General features: G+C 36.2%; 1 protein-coding gene and 2 long non-coding RNA genes across 5 annotated transcripts; 1 reads left to right on the top strand and 2 right to left on the bottom strand.

Annotated features, from left to right (window-relative positions):
• On the bottom strand, positions 1 to 8,448 carry LOC110708822. Its single transcript, XR_002508801.1, has 4 exons — positions 8,328 to 8,448; positions 7,959 to 8,095; positions 5,246 to 5,435; positions 1 to 1,089 (listed from the first exon to the last, which is right to left on the bottom strand). It is a non-coding gene; the product is annotated as an uncharacterized LOC110708822 (long non-coding RNA).
• LOC110708804 (polygalacturonase At1g48100) lies at positions 6,089 to 10,704 on the top strand. The gene is made up of 7 exons (XM_021887034.1): positions 6,089 to 6,739; positions 7,989 to 8,120; positions 8,352 to 8,582; positions 8,665 to 8,709; positions 8,818 to 9,025; positions 9,581 to 9,771; positions 10,105 to 10,704. The coding sequence occupies exons 1-7, from the start codon at positions 6,308 to 6,310 to the stop codon at positions 10,495 to 10,497; spliced, it is 1,632 nt and encodes a 543-aa protein (XP_021742726.1). The 5' UTR covers positions 6,089 to 6,307; the 3' UTR covers positions 10,498 to 10,704.
• On the bottom strand, positions 8,931 to 16,897 carry LOC110708813. Of its 3 annotated transcripts, none has more exons than XR_002508798.1 (6): positions 16,670 to 16,897; positions 15,375 to 15,524; positions 15,143 to 15,255; positions 10,027 to 10,117; positions 9,190 to 9,297; positions 8,931 to 9,020 (listed from the first exon to the last, which is right to left on the bottom strand). It is a non-coding gene; the product is annotated as an uncharacterized LOC110708813 (long non-coding RNA). The 3 variants fall into 3 exon arrangements; XR_002508800.1 differs by having other exon boundaries at positions 16,674 to 16,897; XR_002508799.1 differs by lacking the exons at positions 8,931 to 9,020; positions 9,190 to 9,297; positions 10,027 to 10,117 and adding an exon at positions 10,800 to 11,372.
• Positions 16,898 to 22,341: the final 5,444 nt, after the last annotated feature.

The following is a 22,341-nucleotide window of genomic DNA, read 5'->3' as shown; positions in this document are numbered from 1 at the left end:
TTTTTACGAAACGGAGAGAGTAATAAATTTAGTAATAAAGCATATGAATAGGGTTATCTGATTGATAAGCAGACGTGTAAGATGATTGGTCAATTTTATTGTTTGCCTCCAAAAGACCACGAGGCATTTTAAAGGGAGGAAAGTTATGTACCTATTGATACATAACAGGGGCATAATGGTAACTTAGTACAACAAAAAGGTGATGGGACAACATATTATCACTTTAATTTTCATGTTTTAATTGTACCACTATAGTCATTTTAATACCATTACAAATACTATTATAAAATTACACTCCAATGGAATAATTTCACAACCTAGTGGTACATTTATTAACTTCAAAAGTATACCATTGTAACAATCTTTAGTGTAATTTTAACTATTTACAGTATTATTATAATAACAATGATACATTTCACATCTCAGTGGTACTAATGTTAATTTTTAAAATATTTACGAATTGTCATGTTATGTACCAACAAATATATAACATTCTTCCATTTCTACTTCCTCAAAGGCCACATGCCATCAAGTAAATAAGGGGATACTAATTAGAACTCAGTCTCAAATTTTCACTTGCCAGTTGCCACTCCTAAATTTTCATTTACCAAACATGTTTATTTTTTATTCAATAACCATCGTGTACAACACTTCAGCCTGAGCCTACATGCCACCATTGGGGGCTTGTGTGCCTACACCATAACTTACTGACTTTAGCGTGTACTAGGAATGTCAGTGGGGCGGGTCAAGTAGGAGACCCGTCCCATCCCCGCCCCAATGGGTCTCAATTTGGCGGGTGATAGGGTGGGGATGGAGATGAAAACCATACCCGTCATGGGTGATGGGACAGGGGCGGATTTAAGGTTGTACCCGCCCCATCCCTAGCGTGTGCCAAATTGACATCCCTAGCGTGTGCCATATTTTGCTTCTTCCGAAAAAAGGCTACTTGAGCCTAATCCAATACTCGACACACTTAATAACATGTCATATCATATCATGCCTACACCATAAATGTGTCGTGCTTTTTACGTGTTGGGTCATCTTGTGCCTCGGACATGTCTAATCCAATGCCATATCTAGCTACAACCCCTACATAAAAAAAATAAAATTTTCAATTAAGTAATGCAAAGTAGCTTTAGATTGGTGGCAGTGAGGTAATCATTAGTCATGAGAAAGGTAGAGGTCTCAAGTTCTATGTTTATTAGTTTACAAATTACAAGCCTTGTGTTATTATTAAATGGTCAAATGCATTAAAAACTCTTCTTTGGTTTTATTAATAATCCCTCAAATGCATTAAAAACTCTTCTTTGGTTTTATTAAAAAAAAAAAATTAATTTGCTATTGAGAAGTTTCAAGTTATAAGTTTACAGGCTTCACATTATTATTAAATGCACAAATGCATTATAAACTCACTTCTTTTTTACATTAGCTTAGCCCTTCAAACGAAAATATCTAGCTCCGCCATTGAGCAAAACATACGGAAAAAAACATATGGCTCCACCATTGATCAAAACTTAGGAAGGCTAAATACAGAAGGCACTCAGTAACATTTTAGACCTAACATTGGATGATAGCCAAGAGTTGTGGATTATGGATCAATACATATTTTCTTAAGACTCATCATCTTCATCTTCAACTTGAACCACCCACAACACACCCTAATAAGAAAGAGGATATAGTAGGAAATACAAACCTCATAAAATCCATTTGATTTGTTTGGACCCAATGAAGGATGAAATAATGTCATTGTGTGTCTAGTGCATGCCTTTCAAGGCATATCATAATAAGGACATGATATCTTAAAAGCTTTCCTTCAACAACCAATTCCCCAACCACAAGGAAACACATTTCACTTCCATCTACAGTTTTACAATTAATAATAATACAAGCTCAGGAACAGAGTAAATAAAAGGCAACGCATTCCTCCAATCATTTCTCTTTAACACCCTCCCATTAAAGATCACGAGAGGGACCCTAAAGTTCACGAGCATGTGATCCCACAAAAAGACGGCTCTCTATGTCACATCTTCATATTTCCTTTCTGGATTTTTTTTTCACTACATTATTCTCTTATGATGGTCATACATTCATTTTTTTATTTTTCAACGATTCTATCCGTGCTACTCTACTTGGTAAAACTAGGATATGCTTCGTATTATAGGGTTTCTGGCTACCTAATTTTGGTTAATATAATAATACACACACGACACAACAATGTGTGGGTGTTATCAACCTAACAATGTGTGGATGTTATCCCGTCTGATTAGTAAAATATACGTATACAATCAATACTTATTTACATTTTTGCAGATCTTGTTACCTTTACGGCTCCCTATAGACCAAAGAGAAAAATGATAACATATAGTTATGGACTTATGGACAATGAGAGATTGTTGGGGGATGACCTGACGTGCTACCTCCCTCTTAAAATCTCTTTAGCTACCAACCTTACAGTATTACACCATCATTTCTGCTTTATAGTGTCAGTTAACAATTTTTATACTGCAGTGTTCTCTTGAATCTATGCTTACATTACCACCTTATTAACTAGCTTAGTAAAATATTTAGAGAATTCAAATAATCAAATCTCATAGGACTCAGAATTTATACCTCCTTAGCGCCCTACGCATAACTTTGACGTCACAATTTAATTCTCTTGCCTAATTTTTAACAAGGACATATAGGCAATCACAAAAGACGATGATATAGAAAAAACTCATTCCCTATAATTCACCAAATAAGTGAGTTGGTGTCTTTTGCAATAACATGAGAGACTAAAAGTATAAAAATTTCACTTTCAATGCCAGGTAAAGAGGGAAAATATTCTTTCCATTAGTTTCTCACTATCATAAAGGAACAAGTTGCAAACCTAAAGTCATGGCCCTATTTCAAGCATATACCACTAACAGTTTTAGTAAAAGAACACTCAGTCCTGACTTGTGGATACAGGATGTTGCTTTTATGACCATAATGAGAGCAACAACAAACTATAGAGTGAATCATTAAAACTCCGAAAACTATTACCATGATCGAAATTAGACTAAATTACCAATCAAGAAGATATGAATAATCTAAAGTATACAATACACCTAAGAAAGCTTGCATCAACTAAAGCCTTGGTGTGGTTATCTTATTAGATAATGTCTACAAGAGAGAAGAATGTGCAGTCCATAGTAGAGATGTGTACAACACAAATGCTCATACTTTGTACGCACTTGCACATAATTCATTCTAGTTGCTAGATATTTGAGTCTCAATAATTCGCAAGTGACAATATGATAAGTTGATAACTATCACAACCAAGACCTTGATGTCTAGAGAAGAAAGTATGGGGAAGAAAACAAGCTTGCCAAGGCAAATTATCTGTCAGCTAAAAGTAGCAATCGCTACTATATCAGGAGGCACGTATGATTATAAGATTCTAAATCCTTTGTTTACTAGTCAATTTCTAGAGTAAAAAATTTTATAAATCAGGTCTATTATGTACTTGTGCAAGTTGTCGCATTTTTTCTTGCTTGATACCAAAACTCAACATGCTTGCAGTTAGAACTAATGAATTCTTTAAAATATGTTTGAATAACTATTATAAAATATGCACCTAAAGTCTGTACCTGACATAATATGCTGTGCTCCGAGCTAGAATATAGAAATCTTCTAATGCCCTTGTTTAAAATAAAATTATAAATATTTTGTAATTCTTATTCATGTCTTCACTATGTAACAATAATTGATGGTAAAGAATTATTATTCATAATTTCACACTGGCATTCACACTCATGCAGTTCCTTTACAGATACTAATTGACTGTGTAATCCCACAACTTACGCACATAAAGACGGAAGAGGTAATCTTTGAAACTACGGAGTAATATTGCCTACATGTGATTGGAAGCTCTTTGATCGTACAAACAATGCACAAAAAGGTGTCAATACACAGTTGATCTACTAACTACTGGTGGTTGAGTTCATCATATGTCCCCTATCCCTGGTATACGTTTGATAAGTCTCAACTTTTATGTTAAAGTTTCAAATAACTCCCACGTCCCAATATTCGGGATCCTTGACCTTCTGATATGTATGGCATTTGACACTTCAATATCATTTTGGATCAAAAAAACAAGAATATAGTTCATACTAATAGCTGAGTACCACACTTGGACCCCACACACCAAACCCGAGTTTGTATAACATTATAGCTCTACTCTACTACTTCGTACCAATAAAGGTGGCCAAAGTGGTTTGATGTTTGTACTAGGGGGCCTTTATGACTCACTTTGGTAGTTAATTTAGGGGATGCCTTAATTTTTGTTGGGGTTGCTATATTGTACTAAAGCTTTTCTGGTATTTTCCAGAATTACTGATTTGAGTTTTTCTAATTTTGATTTTGTAGCTTGAAAACCTGACTTCTGTGCTTTAATTTCTGAATCTTCAGCCATTAAGAAACATTAAGAATGGTCTTCAACAGCTGTTATTCAGCAACTTACTCCAAAATGATGATTAATTGATTATAACATACTCCGTATTAATAGCACATAGTCCATATGACATCACTGACATTCTGAAAAGTGAAATATTTGTTTTATGCATTGCATTCTCCACTCTCCACAGTACTACAAAAATAGAGCATTCTCTGCCATAACAAACCAGGTAAAGCTCAAAACAATGGGCTATTTTGGCTGCTGTGTAACAGTATTTTTAAATTATGGAGCTATTCTGATCCTAAGCGCAGTAATTACTATGTGTAGAACAGGTTTTGCCAAGATCTGACAGTAGCTGATGTTAATCTAAGTCATAAATTGTACAACAAATAGCATATTTTCAGCTTAATCCCATTAACACGCATGTAGTTCTAATAAGTGTTTAACACAAACTATCTATCTCTCTAAACTATAATCAATACTTAAATGTTAAATCTTTATTTAAGCTTAAAATCTCACTTAAATTATTCTGCATTATCATTTAGATATAAGTAAATGAAACACCTGATGTAACTATCATATCAACACACTAGCAAATTACACTACTAATTGAACCTACCGAACTGTGAAAGCTGCTAATTCGATACTAATAATTTCTTCCAATAATATGAACTAACCTTTAATGTATCGTTATTAAAATTCTCCATCTTAACATTTTAAACGTTCTTGGGGAGGTTCCATGGGGATTAATCTTGAGAAAATTGTTAATAAATCAAGCAAATTATAAGAAAATACCAAAGCTTAAAGAGTATTAAAAACTTTACTTACAGATACTCTGGCCCCGTATTTGCTGTTGGTTGAGAAGACTAAGTACATAAATTCTTGCCCGTGAATGTTGCATGTGATCAATAGAGAGCTGTTACAATCAGAGCCCTTGAAAACTTATAGCCATATGATGATATCCAGTCACGTGCACTCATTGGCATTTAAAACCACTAGAAAAGTGGGAAAATATATCCTAATGAAAAATAACAGGGGAGATTAAGAATTTGAGGCAGCACCTATTAACTTTACATCAAAAATATTGTGATAAATCAATCAAGATACTGCGGCGTATTATGCATAATCATTTTCAATTATGAAATACAGAAGATGAAAACACATGGAGAAATGTTGAAGCAAAATGAGCATACTTAACAAGATAATCAATCAAAATAGTAAAAATGCAAACACATATCAAAGTAGAAACAAAATACTCTTTGCCCAATGATAAATTTTACATTAATGCAATGCCACATTTAATGATTATTGTATTGTACATATAATTGGAAACAAGGCCAATATCTTAAGCTGTAAACAATATAAAATTTATAAATATTTCATGATCATTATGCTTACATAGAATATTTCACGAGAATGTTAATGCAAAGTGCTTTGCCTAGCTGAGATTTGTATAAAATCAAGGAGTATTATATTTAGAATTTAGAAATTAGTATCAAGTATCAACAACTGGATGATTCACATGCAAACAAGAAAGCGACACATGTCAAGCATTTGAGGGCCATTACAAAATTATCCCCAAAAAAAATTTTAAATAAGTAATTTAATTTATGAAGAATGATGATGAAAAAGCTAGTAGCTTTGAAGAAGTGAGGAGAGGAATAAAACAAATATGCCTTGCCTTATGGAAAGATTGGCTCGTGTATGCATAGTCGTCTGTTGTTATAAAATTCCCCAGTTATAAAAACCACAACCACCTCTGCTTCTAGTTATCAGAAGAAACACCTGCTCTGTGTGTCTCTCTCTCTCTCTCTTCTCCCCATCCCTCCTCCCATACAGCCTCATCTCTCTCTCTCTCCTCCCCATTATTCGTGCTATAAAATCACAAAAATGAGTAGTTTAGACTTCAAAAATCTCACATTAATGCTACTCACTGTTATACTCCTTTGGTCTACAAATTTTGAAATATGCAATGCTAGAAGAGACAGACATTGGAGACATAGTAGACCTCTATCAGCCTCATTACTAAAGAAAAAAAGTAAAAGTCATGGATATCACAGCCCCAATCACCACCACAGCAGTAAACCAAAATCGAAACCGCATTCTCCACCAAAGCCGAGTCCGGGAAAAGATACACCATCACCATTGCCTCCGCCAGTTCACAAAGCTCCATACCATAAAGGGTCGCCTCCTAAAACCAAGTCCCCGCCAAATCCTACACCAATAGTGGAAGTTCCGTCACCCGAACCAGAGAAAGGTTCCAGCATTTTCAGTGTGCTAAATTATGGAGCAAAGGGTGATGGTACTACTGATGACACTAAGGTAAAAATTTTAAGCTCCACAATAATTCACTACTCACTTGTTTAGATTCTGGCCACTCAGCATAACACTCAGTCCAAAAAAAACAGTGACAGTTTGGAGCAGAGCATAAATGACTAGGTGTCTAGGTTAGTTATACACTTATAAAAAAAAAAAACAGTGAATAATGCAGAAAATAAAATCATATTGGTTTTTGTATACAGGGACTCCTGAAGAGCTGAACTAGATTCAGTTTCAATACTTCAGTGGGCAGAACAAAATGCCTGTTCTGTTTCCTAAAAGCTGTCAATAACAGGGAATTTTAACAATTTTCATTAAAAAATCAATTATAATTATTCTTTCATGTAAAATGTATTTTCGGTGCAAAATTATTTCTGTTTTTATCACTATTGCCTTCACATTAGCATAAATTGCCATTTTGCACAATACAGAATGCCTAATCTAGGAAACACAGAGTATCATATGTATGTTATATTAGAAATAATGATGATTTATATCACTTTGTATATTTAATCAATAGAGTATAAAAGTTCAAAGGTTAAAAGGTAAAAAATCACAATGACAAATAAATATTTCTCCAAAAAAAATGCAGAGATAACTTTACCTCCATAATTACAATAATTTTGTTGCTAAGACCCTTCATAGGAACCTATTACCTCCACTTTTCCACAAATGCATCACTTTTGACTTTTTACACTATACATATATATATTCTAACTTTAATCATGTTTAGTTACTTACATGAAATGTTAAATGTCATACTTTTTTATTTGTTGCTAGGATATTCACAATGCATATTTTCAAAAAATTATCAAAATTTTATAATTTTTACTATTATGTAATTTTTACATCAATTACATGGGTGTAAAAAAGTCAAAATTGATGCATCTATTGAGATTAGAAAATATTAATTATAGCAAACAAAAACTTAAGTGTAGTTTAGTCAGGTAGTTAAGTTTACTGCAAAACACGGTCATGTTCCTCGAAAATAGTGAAAACTATAGGTCACTCAGCTTTTTGGGGGGTGGAGAGGAGAGGAAGACCAAGGAAAAAAGGACAAGGTTAATAAAGTAAAGGGAAAAATTTTCTAGTTACGGCAGTTAGGCTATAGATTCCAGCAATAATTATATGCGCAAATGCACAAACTGCCACACGAGAACCAACCATAAAGTTTATGTTTAAAGAAATATTTTACGGATACACTGAATGTATTAATGCTTACTTGTATATGTTCTGTTATTGTGCACTGCAGGCATTCGAAGCTGCGTGGGCAGCGGCTTGTAAAGTTCAATCATCAACAATGTTGATTCCATCAGGATATCAGTTCCTTGTCGGACCCATTTCATTCTCTGGTCCTTACTGCCAACGAAACATTATATTTCAGGTAATTACTAACAACAAAGTTCTCTTTTTTTTTTTTAATTCGTTGGGGAGGTATTGCACTATTTCAGAATTTTTATTTTATTTTATTTTATTTTTTGGTAAATACACTATTGCAGGTTATGACGAATGTATAAGCAACACTATAGAACAGGCACTTAAGTTTAAATTATGAAGTAATAATCCGTAGGAATTGACGAGTTGTACTAACCTGGCTTCTTAAAATATGCTCCAGGTTGACGGGACTATCATTGCTCCAACAAGTCCTAACGTTTGGAAAGCTAATCTGATGTGGTGGATGGACTTCACAAAGCTGGTAGGACTTACCATACAGGGGAAGGGCGTAATCGACGGAAGTGGCTCTGTTTGGTGGACTGACGCTCCATATGATGATCCAGAAAAAGATCATGAATTGCAAATTATAAACCCATTAAATGACACGGTCTTAAAAAGGCCCCCAATGCCGGTAATTAAATACACTCTTTCAATCTCTGCCCCAATCATGTTTATAGTCCATTAAAACTGACTATATGCCAACCTTGTTATAGGAGAGAAATGAGCTCAGTGGAAAAATGCCTAGTAACAAGCCAACGGTAATGACCAAATTATAAACTTCGCATTTCTAAGTACTTTGTATACAATAATAATTCTGCAATTCAGGATCACGAGATTCTCCTAACTCCATCTCTCATGTTGCACAGGCGCTAAGATTTTATGGCAGCATTAATGTGACAGTCACAGGGATCAGAATTCAGAACAGTCCTCAATGTCATCTCAAGTTTGACAATTGCAATGGAGTCTTGGTTTATTCTTTTAGTGTCTCGTCACCAGGTGACAGTCCTAATACTGATGGAATCCACCTCCAAAATTCCAAAGATGTGCTCATTCACTCTAGCAGCCTTGCCTGTGGTAAATTTACTATTCTGGATCAATAGTAGGCAGTAGCTCCATCACAACTATTTACTATTAGTAACCAAAGTTTGATCAAGAAAACTGAACCTATTAATTATAGAGGAAATTTGGCATTAAGAAAATCAGCAAATGGGATACATGGGGTTAAATCTGAGAGTTACCTCCAAATTTACCAACCTGGCAAAGGAGTTCAACCATTAGTCCATTGTCACCTAGCAAGTGCCATCTTCCGTATAAAATATGTTCTAGCCTTCTGGGGCTACAACCACCTACAACCATGTATCAAAAAACAATTATCACCACTCACCACCACTACATCCATAGGGATAGGATGCCAATGAATACAGGACCACAACAAGAAACCCACAAAAAAAGATGTCATCTGCTAGAACCTTATAATTGGTCCTTCTGCCCAACCAAAGCCCATGAACAATTTCCATAAAAGCGTTAGATAGCTCAAACAAGAAAATTAATTGTGGTTACTCAAAAACTAATATGGCACAGGTTCACGTGATAAATTGGCTGTATCTAACGACGAACAACTGAATGCAGGTGATGATTGTATATCCATACAAACAGGATGTTCGAATGTATACATCCACAGTGTAAATTGTGGACCTGGACATGGCATTAGTATTGGAAGTCTTGGAAAGTTTAACACTAAAGCTTGTGTCTCGAATGTCACTGTCCGAGACGTAAACATACAAGGCACAATGACTGGAGTTCGCATAAAGACATGGCAGGTAAAAATACAACATAGCAGAGTAATTTTGTATTATTACTAAAGGCCTTGTACTCTTCAACTTCGGAGAAAACCAGCTTTGAAAAAGTTAAATCCAATTTAATCAACAAAAATCAACTTTCAATAATAATCAAGTGAAGAGAACAGGGCTTCTCAAACAAGGCTCGAGACTCAAAAATGGAAAAGAAAATATCAGATTTCTCAAAGCTTAAAAAGAAATGTAGTTCATAAAGTAGGCCCAGATAGCATTTTATACCTGGTTTCTACTTGAGCAAGACTATCACCATATGCAAAGAAAATTAATCTATATGCCTCTGACTGCGGTATTTTGCAGGGTGGTTCGGGATCTGTGCAAGGCGTATCATTTTCAAACATTCAAGTTAGTGAAGTTCAGCTTCCGATTGTAATCGACCAATATTATTGTGACAAAAGCACATGCAAGAATCAAACAACAGCGGTTGCTGTATCAGGTGTCACATATCAAAATATAAAAGGCACATACACAGTAAAGCCTGTACATTTGGCATGCAGTGATGAGCTACCATGCACAGACATATCATTAAATACCATACAATTAAAGCCACTGCAAACACGTTATCACTTGTACGATCCATACTGCTGGCAATCGTTTGGTGAGCTTATGGCTCCGATTGTCCCTCCACTTGGTTGTTTACAAATAGGAAAGCCATTGAAGAATAGAGTTCAGACTGATTATGATATATGTTGAGGACATAATAGCTACTCTTAAAGTAATCCAATTTTCCTTTTGTGGTCGGTCAGATGATTGTTTGTTCTGACCCTTTTCACACTATTGGCTAGATAGCTGAAGAGTATATAACTATATAGATTAAATTCAGTAGGTTAGAACCCTACTAAGTAGGGCTATATCAGTTACATTCCAGTGTGATTATAACTTACCAGGCATTGTCATTTTATTTGGGCACTATCCCAGTGTAAGATATTACATAAAGCTTGATATAGATGTTTGATAAATAATACAAAACACTAGTAAATATCTGCCTACACTTTCTGTGAGCTTCACTGAGTTCAGTGAGCTGAAAGCAACAATGATACGGAATAGAAGAATCAACAGTTATGTATCTGCAAAATACGACAAATTTCAAAATTGAGCAAGAGGAAAACACTTCCATGGAAATGAAGTACAACGATCAACATTCTATAACTTTCATGATCCTTAAGAGTACAAAAGCAAATAAGATTAGTTGTATTCTTTTTCAGTCCCTAACATATCTGCAGTTTGACAAGATAAATTAATATTCAGAATTCTTGATCTACTCCAAAGCACAAAAGACAACAAAATTCTAATCTTAAAATCCTGCCATAAGACGGATCAGCAAACAATAGACAATATATCTTCTGTCAATTAGATCATCCACTGAACTGTATCCATATCTTAAGTGTTATCTCCAGTCAAAACTCCTGAATGCACTAGTTTGTTTAGGTTCTATTCAAACCTCCAAGATGGTCCAAAGTTAAGTTTATTCAATTGTGGGCTCCATGTCTCCGCCTATAAAATTCCTGACAGTTAAAAGTCTTGAAAGACCCTGAACAGCTTGTTCTTCATCCATGATAACTACTCAGCTGCTCACAAAGTAAATAGATAACAGAAGATAAGAGCTCCAGAAATTAAAGAGTTTCTCACAAACTAACCCACTACCTTTGTTAGGAATTCGGGTTCGAAATCAAGCAAAAATAAACAACAACGCCAAAGAACAACAAAAAACAACACAAGCAATTTATGGGTAACTTTGTTACCCTTCTCAAACACAATCAACAATTGTATTAAAGCTTCCAAACCACATGTACAAACACTCTATATGAGCTTACTAGCTCTCTAGTATTTGCACTCACAAGCTACTAACTACCACTACTCGCTCTCTTGTGTTTTCTCTCAAAACCTTAGAGTAAGTAATATTTTCACTCTTCTACTTGTGCTACTTATACAAGTAACATGCTATGACTTATATAACACACTACCTATTGCTTGCTTTATTCTACACACTACCTATTATTTGCCTTATTCTACAAGCTATCCTTCTAGTGTTGGTAGTGGGTCTTGATCACTACAACCTTTATAATAATATCACCACGACTTCTCAGTGGCAATGATAAGCGTGTTTTATACTCACTTAGGCTCATAGGATAAGGAGTCGTGTAGTTTAGATCATTTTAAATTGCATTTAGGGCATACTTGCATCATTTTTATGTGCTTTGGTTTTCCTTGTATTTCTCCTTGTGTAGATTCAAGCTATAAGAAGTCATGCATTGGAGAAATTTGGAGTATTTGAGGAGTCACATTGGAGGAGGAAAAAGAAATGGAGCTCATGGGAGTTACCTCACAATCATCATCACATCAGCAAAGTAGGAGGAAATAAGAGAAGAGAACCATGAGCTCATCCCTGCCCAAAATGAACAAGAGAAAATCCCTTAGCCTAAAGGAAGCAAAGAAGCCAAGAATAGATGACCAGGAGCAAAATGACCATTCTGAGAGCCATTTTGACAAAATAGAGCCAACTATTAAAGAAAATAACCATTTTCAGAGGAGTTGGTTGGCTTAGAACTTAGAAGAAATCACTAAGCTCAAAACAGTTGTATCTCATAAAAACGATCGTTTCATCCTGCTTCTTCAACAGCTACTTTATGCTTTTTGGGATTTTCCCCCTCCCCTATAAATACCATTGTGCACCCTAGGGTTAAAAGAGAGCCTCTTTAGACACTTTTTACTGGTGTTAATTTTTTAGGTTAACACAAGTCACCTCAAAGTAGTTTAGTTTTAGTTTCTAGTTTTAGTTTTAGTTTTAGTTTTCTTAAAACACGTATATAACTTTTCTTAGTTTAATCTTCAAGCACTTCACGCTTTTGTAAATCCAATATTAGGAAGCCTTCATGTTTTCTTCATCAAATCTTTCCAAGGGAATCAAAATTATACAATTATATCCTTCAATTTTTCATTGTTCACGTTTAATTTGTTCATCTTTATTTTGATAATATTTAGCTTTTTTGGCAATATATTCATCTTTTAGTTTGAAGTTCCCAAAATAATACTCATATGTCTATTTATGCTTTCTAATGCCAAGTTAAATTGTTTTCTTACATTATGTGTAAGTAGTTCTCTTGGTCAAGGAATTAGATGACCCCTCATAGGGTTATGATGATTATGACTTAGTTGATTTCTGTTTAGCATTATACTTGCTTTGTGACTTGGTATGTTGAGATTGTGCCTTTATACTTCATTCATTGTATGTTTGAGGTTGCCTAATTGATCTATGCTTGAAACTGGATACTCGAAAGAGATATCCCTAAGAGAGGGTAGTTAAGCTAATAGATTTATTGCATATTTGCATGCTATGGAGGAAGACTATCTTGCCAGGATTGGAGGACTACCTAGCTAGTAGACTTCTACTCTAGCTATATTAGATCTCATAGGTCAAGTGTTGCTATTGCTACCGGCTTCAACACCTCCTTGAAGTTTTCGCCGGCAATAGTCAGGAAAACTTAGAGAAAGATTATACAAATTATAGTTGCATTGTATTGTGTACTGCTAGAATAAATTGATGCTTTGTTATGATAATCTAGTGGGGAGTCCATAACCCCTATTCCACCTTAGTTATAAATTGCCCCTTATTAGTTATTAGTAACATTTACCTTGCCTCTTTATAAATTAGCCAAGCAAAGATCTATATTAGTGATCATATAAGCACAGGGCGGCTTGATCCTTGTAGAAGAATGACCCTACTTACCCTATCACAATATTATTTAAGATGAGCTAGGTATTACTTAGACTAGGCCCGTGCCAGGCCGATCAAGCAATTGCCAAAACCTCAAAAAATAATAACCCAAGCTTGAATTCAGAAATAAGACTATGAAGTATGTCCCAAGGGTAATTAGCGACTAGTCAACGAAGAAGAAAGAAGGGGTCTTCATTGTCATGTAGCTACTCTCATTTTAACCCTTCAATTTTGAATTCTATGGCACATATTAGACTTCCATCGCATAAACTGTACTACTGGAGAAAGCCAAGCTAATCATACAAAAACTTTTCCAAACTTGGAAAAAAAAACAAAACCGTAAATGTTCTTACCTCGGGTACTATTGATAATGTTCAAACCTAGTTAGTCAATATAAAAAGGGGCAATACCTAGTCATTAAAATGAAAAGGCATCAATAAATTATCTATATTCAGCTCTGCTTCTCTGCCCAAAGTAAAACCACGACACCATGCACTAATCTCCTTGATCTTATAATCTTTAGTCTCCATGACCAGCATCGTACTTAAAGTTCCAATTATGCACTTAAAGGCTTCACTACCCTCTCCTTATTCTAGGTAGAAATCACCATTGAATAACAAGTTCCAAACTCATCCACATGACCTCAGCAGATATTTTGAAGTGTTTGGGAAGGAGATAAATGTTATGATTCTTATTTCTAAGTAATAAACTACTTCTGAAGTTCACCTTGCCAACTTAGTGGGAAGCTAAATTTTCAGGATCCCACATCTTAGAGGCCCACAATTGAAGTCTTATTCTAAAAAGTACAAGCCTTAGAAGTTTTATGCTTCCTTCAAGACTGAAACATTGAGATAAGTTTAGTTAAATCTTTTAGAAAGTCTACATTGCTATGAGAACTAAACACGTCAAACAGTAATCTAGAAGAAAAATCTAAAATCAGCATGATTAAGAAATGCTAAAAATTGTAAACTACCTCACTATATGAAAATCATGCTTAGTCAAGGTACAATCATTTACACAATCATACACCAAGACAAACTGAAAAAAAGGGACCTAAATCATTAGAATGACTATGCCCATGCAAGGACTTTTATAAATTCTCTCTGAGTACAAGCATTCATGAAAGCCCATAACCCCATACATAATATGCAACTACATTGATGACTATTTTTACTACTCTTTTGAATTTATCCTGACTTCTGTTTTGGGTAAAAAGTTGGGAGAGCATGACATCAGGTATGCTAGTTTCCTAGCTAAGGGCACAAATAAAGCAACAGACAAAAAGGTCCCGACAAAATGGGATCTTTAGAGGGATCTTTAGAGGGACAGGAGTGAATATATCACCCCTCTTGAACACAGAAAAAATCCATACGATGGCTCTGTGTATTACTTCATTATTATTATATCAGTTATCAACAATAAAGCTGAAATTAACTTATCAATTAGCTCATATGTTATCATGTCAGCTAAGTGCTTAAGTTAATAATACAGTTTAATTCATACAAAGGTTAACATAAGGCTTTCAAAATGTGGCACCACCATTCCGGGACTTTAGAACATTATTAACAGCATATCCATCCTCCCCAATAATGTAAATGAAACCATGTGCGCATGAAGTTGTACCTGTACCTCCTTTATCACTGAACAATATCATTTGAGAAAGGACAGTAAGTGGCAAATTGGCAGTGAATGATAGCCCTCAACTCCAAACACAGTCAAATGTGTTCCACCTAATCCTACAGGCACAACATAGATGCAAAGATTAAAAAATGACAGTCCGCTAGTTTCTAGAATCTAGCTTCCTGTAACAAGTGTAGGCAATCAGGCTTCCTGAGTTGAATCTAATTGTGTATACCTTTCAACAGAAGCGGATTCTCCCTTTGCTTTCTGAATTCCATCGATGTTACTCATGTTGCCCTATTCTTGTTCAAATCAGAGCTTAAACCCAGCAGTCTTTGACATAGAGACCTTCTGAAGTATGCCATTGTGCTGAGCTGCATTGCTACTGCAAATAGTAAGGACTTGGTTAGCTCAAGCACTAATCATTGAAGCAGTACATTATCAGAAACAATCATACAGAAAATCACATCATTAATCTTAACCAAAGCAAGATACACACAGAGGGACTGAAAAATGAAAGACGATGCATGTATGTTCAAGGAGTCAATGCAAATTGCTGAATTTTCTTAGTCTCATTAAAAATTTTGCCATTTCCAAACTAAATTTGAGTGTCTACGAGGATGAAACTCATGCCATTTAATTCCGATGCAATCAACCATTTTACATCGCCATCAAGTGGTAGAAATTAGAATTACCATGCAATAGTTTTCTGATTGTTCTCCCTATAATTCAATCAAACTCATGCGATTTTATATTTAGTTTTCTGAGCATATCTATCCCTAAGTAGTACTTCTATTGGCTGTCTTTTTTTTTCTTTGGGTTCTTTTGCAGCTTATCATGATTTGGGATCAGAATCGTGACTAGCATGTTTTCAGAAATGTGACTAATGACATTTAGTGATTACCGTGTAATTAACACAAGTTTAACACGTTAACAGTCAATCAGCCTTACAATGAATAAACCAGAATAATACACTTCAATGGGTGACAGTTTCCATCTCATAGTAAAAGCTCATCTCATAACAATCATTGCTCCTAATCCTCAAGAATTCCACATTTGCAACAGCTAAACCACAGCAAATATCATAATAATCAATCCTCGCTAACATGAAATCCCTAATTTACCATAAAATTGGGGAAAAAAACTAACCAATCAAATCATAAATAGTTCATCACCAAATCAATCCAACAATCACACCAACTCAATTAACAATTAAATTACTAAATACTAATTCACACGATCACGTCAATCAATCACTAGTTTTATTTAATAAACCAAAAACAAGCCCTAATTCTTAAACAAGTTCAGTGGTTCGAAATTATTAACAAAACAATCAAAAAATTGAACCAAATAAATTACCAAGTAACTTACTAAATCATCCAATTATCACAAATAATTCACGTCAAACCCTAGAAATCCCGTTATTACGAAACATTGAATTTAGCATAATTCAGAAGCTCGTCAACAACGAAAAATTAGGGAAAAAAAGGTTAAAGAAATAGTACGAACAGAAAATTGGCGCCAACTTACCAACCTTAATCCGATTTTCCGATTTCTCAATACGTCGAAAGTTGCTGTTGATGGATTTTCGCTGTGTTGTTCAACTTTGGAGGGAGAGTTTGTTATTGAGGGAGAAATAGAGGAGAGAGAATATGAGAGCGCGCGTTTTTTGAAAACATTTATGCGTTCGTTTATTTCAATGGTTCTACTTATGAACTTGTGAGTGAAGGAGGGCAACAGGCCAGGCCGGGCTGTCGCGGGCCGTGCCGTGCCGCCATTTTCACCAGGTCAGCCACGGCCCGGCATGATCCACGTGCCGGGTGTGCCATGCCGAGCGCGTTCTTCATTTTTTTATTTTTTTTCAAAAAAAAATAAAACAACACATTATTTTTTTAATAACTAACTAATTAAGTTTACTTCTTATTATTATAAATTAATTAATTAAGTTTATTATTATACTTGTTATTATTATAATTTATTTATTTAATTATTATACTTGTTATTATAATTTATTATTTTTATACTTGCTATTACTTATTAATATTACTTCTTATTATTATAATTTATAATTAAGTTTACTATTATACTTGTTATTACTTATTAATATTATAATTTATTTATTTAATTATTATACTTGTTATTATAATTTATTTATTTTATTATTATACTTTTTATCACTTTTTATTATTATAATTTATATTTATTATAGTTATAATTATTTATTTAATAGTTATAATTTATATTTATTATAGTTATTAACTTATTTTGTTTATATTATTTTCTTAATGGCGAAGATGAAAATTTCAAATCTTAACGGCTAAAAAAAAGAGGAAATTGGATTTTGATTCTTTGAATGTGATTAATGCATACTTCATATTATTATTACTTGAAATATTACAAATAAATACATACTTCTTAACGTTGGAAGATATAAATTTCAAAAAAAAAAAAAAAAACTCTAGTATAAATGTTTGATATTAATCTAATAAGTAATAATGATAAAAATCGTACAATGATAATTATTTCGTATAAGGATATTATACAAAAATTGTCTATAATTAGAAGTATATAATCTATTTATAGTTCTTCATCTTCTTCTTCTTCTTCGTCTTCACGTTCAAGTTGATCGGCTACTTGCATAGATTGGGAATTAGTCGAACCCGAACGGTCGGAAGCGGAGGTTCCTTCATCGTTGTCGTTGTCGTCGTAAGTACGGTCTTGTGAGCAATTTTTAGCATCCAACCAATCTTTGAAACACACGCACATTTCAAGTGTTTCGGGTTTTAGACTTGTTCTTCTATCGTCTAAAACCCTCCCGGATGCGCTGAAAGCTCGTTTGGAGGCAACGGAGGAGACTTGGATACCAAGAATGTCTCGTGCCATTGCCGCTAAAGTTGGATGCTTCGAGCTTTGTTGTTTCCACCATGCAAGGAGGTCGAGCCTGTTTATCTCATCGTCGTCCATGCCCTTGGTGAAGTCGTAACTCAGGTACATTTGCAACTTCGAGACATTGCTTTGCGTTTTCCTTATTGATGAATCACCTGAAAACCTTGAAATCAAGTTAGTAGCTTGTGAAAATAAATGCTTGGCCTTTTTACTTACATTTTTGGATGGTTGGGAAGGGCCCGAGCGAGGAACGGTGCCATATTTGGTTTCATAAACTCTATATAAAGCAAAAAATTAATCCTTCACATTACTCTTATAGGTTTCTACATTATCGTCAATAAGCATGCATTGAAAATAAATGTTAACTAACATAAATGTATTTTCATACTTTTGCCTAGGATCTAATATGGAAGCAAAAATATAAATTAAAGGAATTTCAGTATAAAATTTACGCCACTTTGTTTCCATTGCTGGAAGATATTGATCATAATCACTTTGGTTGCGATGATTAGAGAAAAGCTGGGCGAGTAAACATAAAGTTGAAAGAAAGTTTTGAGCATAAGAATTATAAACAGAAGAAAAACAAAATGTCATGTTATATAATAATTGTAAAAATTGCATATATCTTTCACATTTATACCAATCATCCTCATATAAAGCATTGTTTGAAAATTTTCCGTTGTAAAAAATTGTTAAGGGATTCTTATATTCAATTGTTATGTCATAGGTGGAATTCCACCTAGTTGGACTATCGGTTTTGATTTTTATTGCTCTTATCTTTTGTTGTCTTAGAAAACCTTTCCATTCTTGGTATCTCATATTTGAGCTATTAATAGACATAATAGCTTCTCTTATTTTGTTATAATATGGACCAATTGCTTTAATTCCATCTTGTACACATAAGTTAAGAACATGGCAAACACATCTAGTATGAAGTGCGTCACCATCTAATATTACATCGGTTAAATTTTGTTTCACTAAATTAGCAGTATATGTCATTGAGCTTGCATTGTCAAATGTCATAGACATGATTTTTTCTCCAAGGTTGTATTCATTTATAGCTTCCATTAAATGGAGAACAATGTTAATACCAATGTGGGGGTATTCTAGCATTTTGAAATGGATTATTCGTTTTTGTAACAACCATTGATCATCTACCCAATGGCAAGTCACACATAAATAGTGATATTTATAACCAATATCCCAAGAATCGGCAGTCAAAGACACTCTACAATTAAATTCACTCAATATGTCTTGTAACCGCATTTTGTACTGTAGGAAGTTTTTCATGGCGACGGAACGAACGGTTTTCCTAGACATTCTTTTATGTTGGGGTTGTAATGCTTTATTAATGTAACTGTTAAATGGGTCACTTTCGAAGAAAAGAAAAGGTTGTTCGGCTTGTACTATCATTTTCCCTAGTTCATCCCTATCCCTCTCATAGTTGTAGGTAAAGTCGTATGGATGGAATTGGGAAATTTTTGGCTGGGTTGTGATTAGGGGGTTTTTCCCCGCCCAATCAGTGTACGCCACGTGGACCAATCAGGTCCTGCCAAGTGCCCTCCATTTGGACCTCTCAGGGGCCTGCCACGTGGCACACAGTCATTTGTCCACCAAGGACCAATCATGCCACGCTAAGTGGCCTGCTTTTTGCCACCTAGGAAAATGGCCACCTAGGCCCAGTTTCCGGGAAAAGCCCAATCAGCTCTAAGTTGACCTAAACTTAGGATTGGGCACGCTGCCCAAGACTATAAATACATTAATTAATCCTCATTAAAGGGGGATTCAGCAATTAATTACTCTCACCTAGAGAAAACTAAGCACACTGATCACTCCTCCCCTTGAGGAACCAGATCTCCCACCTTTACTTTTCCGCATTTATTTACTCCTCAAACAAGTACTAACTTGATCGTCGGAGGCGGAGCTCCCGCCACAAGGAGTCTCCGTTGTTTTGCAGGCACAGGCGCAAGGATACCAGTCCCAGAATTGTAACTCTCCCGTAGGACATCAGAAAACCCCGAAACATTTTGGCACCGTCTGTGGGGAGAGTACTTTCGAGATGGCATCACAGTCTGTACCGAATCAAAGCGAGAAGCGTCCTATGGACGACCCTCAGGTCTATAGTGACCAGGATACTGACAATGAGGTTGAGGTCGAGACTCACACGGCCCTAGACGGGACCTTAAGAGCTCGACGAACTCGTTCCTCCGAAAGGAAGGAACGACAGGATTGCCTGGCTAGATCTAGTAAATCTGTCGGCCAGCCGCTTGATCATCAACAGGCGGCCGAGGGATCTGCCCCCATCACTAGAAGTGAACTCATGACTTTCATGAATAGCTTCAAAGGGGAGATCCAGGATCTCATCAATAAGAAGACGTCTGCTTCATCCAAGGAGCAGTCGGCCAGAAGACCCTCCCAGTCTGGGAGGAAGAAGCTTGTAAAAGATCGTGAGGCGACCCCTTACCCAAAGCCTGAGGCAAGGCATCCGCCAGTGATCGACCTAACGAAGTATCGCTTTCCCTCACCAGGAAAGAGAAAGCCCATCCGTCATATTCAACCGGATGGGTCGAAGAAAACATATTCCGATGCTTGAATGTTGCTAGAGCAGAAGAAGAATGACCGACTGTCAGAGTCGGCCTCTACGTCTGATTTTCAAGACAGTTTAAATAATACTTCCTTGAGGTATTCGAATTCGAATTCTAAGAGCCAGACAGGCGGTACCTCCCACCGGTCCGGCTCCTAGAAAAACCAGGCGACTCCGTATGTGCTACCCCAGCCATACGTGCCGCAACCTCAATATTTCATGCAGCCTACTCTGTTTGGAGGACAGGCGGCAAGAAACGTCCAACCTTTGGACTGGCAACTTAGGTTGCTTAGACTTGGAGAACAGCCGTCCGCCTTCTCCAAGGAAATAATTGAGGCCGCCCAGCCGGCCAAAGTGAATAATGTGTTGGTAGGAGCCTATGATGGCATTACAAACCCAGAAGATCATATGATGGCGTTCACCAATCTTATGTACCTTCAAGGGTTGGATGATCCCACATGGTGTAAGTGCTTCCCAGCCACATTAAAGGGCATTACTCAACAATGGTTCGGCAATTTGCCGACTGGTTGCGTAAACAATTTCAAGACCCTCGCCTACTTGTTTACCTCCAATTTTGCGATGAATATTCCTGCTAAGAAGACGACCCTTGATTTGGGAACCATACAGCAGGGAGAGAAGGAGGGACTTCATTCCTACATTAGGCGGTTTAACCTAATGAGGATTCAGATACAAGGGCTGCCGGATGAGGTAGTCCTATACTGATTTTTTTTCAGAGGACTTAAAGACGGGTCGAACTTCAAATTTGACCTTGTCAGAAAGAGGGTGACTACCCTCCAAGAGGCCATGATGGAGGCGGATGCCTGTATTCAGGCAACCGACCTCTGTAGTACTGGGAAGCAGTCGGACAGCAAGAGGCCCGACAAAAGAGAAAGCCGACAAAAGCAGTCGGCAAATAAAGAAGAGAAAAAGAGAAAAGAAATATGGGCGGCCGACTCCTCTGAACAGCCGTCCCAAAAAAAGAAGAAAGAATATAAACCATACTCTCCCAAGTATGAGTTCAACAAGGATAGCCACGCTATCCTCAATGAAATCAAGGGCCGGATCTCAATTGAGAAGCCGGACTCCATGAAAGGTTCGGTTAGCAACCGGAACCAAAGAAAATTCTGCCATTTTCATGAAGACATTGATCATGAAACCAATGAGTGTATAAGCCTCAAACGCTTTCTGGACCGCCTGGCAGATAAGACGATCTTGACTCCTATGTCAAGAAGTCCAAGGGGAATTCTCCTCCAAAACAGAAACAGGCGGCCAAGAAGAAGCACCGGTCGGCTGACAGTTCTGATACTGACGAGGCAGTCGTCTATACTATAGCAGGCGGCTTGGCAGGAGGCGGCCCCACTATCAGGGGCAACAAAGACAATATCAGGCGGTTAGATGTTAATTCCGTCAACCAAGGACGGACCTCCAAGAGTTCGTTCCCAAAAATTGTCATCACAGAGGAAGATTTGGGAGGTGTTAGGAGGCCGCATGACGATTCCATTGTTATTGAATGTAAAGTGGCCAACCAGAGAGTTGGCCGGATCCTCATAGACACCGGCAGTTCCTCTGATCTAATCAGCAACAAGTGCTTGGAAAAACTCAAGTACAAACCTGACTGCATACATCCAGTATCTCACCCTTTAGTAGGGTTTGGAGGAAGCGTTACCCAGTGGGACGGGTGGATCTACCCATCCGTCTGGGTGAGAAAGGGGAGGGCCGCCACATGGTGGTT

The sequence above is a fragment of the Chenopodium quinoa genome, unplaced genomic scaffold, assembly GCF_001683475.1.
Source record: "Chenopodium quinoa cultivar QQ74 unplaced genomic scaffold, ASM168347v1, whole genome shotgun sequence".
NCBI lineage: Eukaryota > Viridiplantae > Streptophyta > Magnoliopsida > Caryophyllales > Amaranthaceae > Chenopodium > Chenopodium quinoa.
Note: the sequence above shows the minus strand (reverse complement) of the source record. Positions and strands in the feature narration are given on the sequence as shown.

Coding starts and splice junctions, on each gene's coding strand:
- LOC110708804 (XM_021887034.1), top strand. CDS start 6,308: ATGAGTAGTTTAGACTTCAAAAATCTCACATTAATGCTACTCACTGTT. Junction 8,121..8,351: donor AACGAAACATTATATTTCAG/GTAATTACTAAC, acceptor AATATGCTCCAG/GTTGACGGGACTATCATTGC. Junction 8,583..8,664: donor TAAAAAGGCCCCCAATGCCG/GTAATTAAATAC, acceptor ACCTTGTTATAG/GAGAGAAATGAGCTCAGTGG.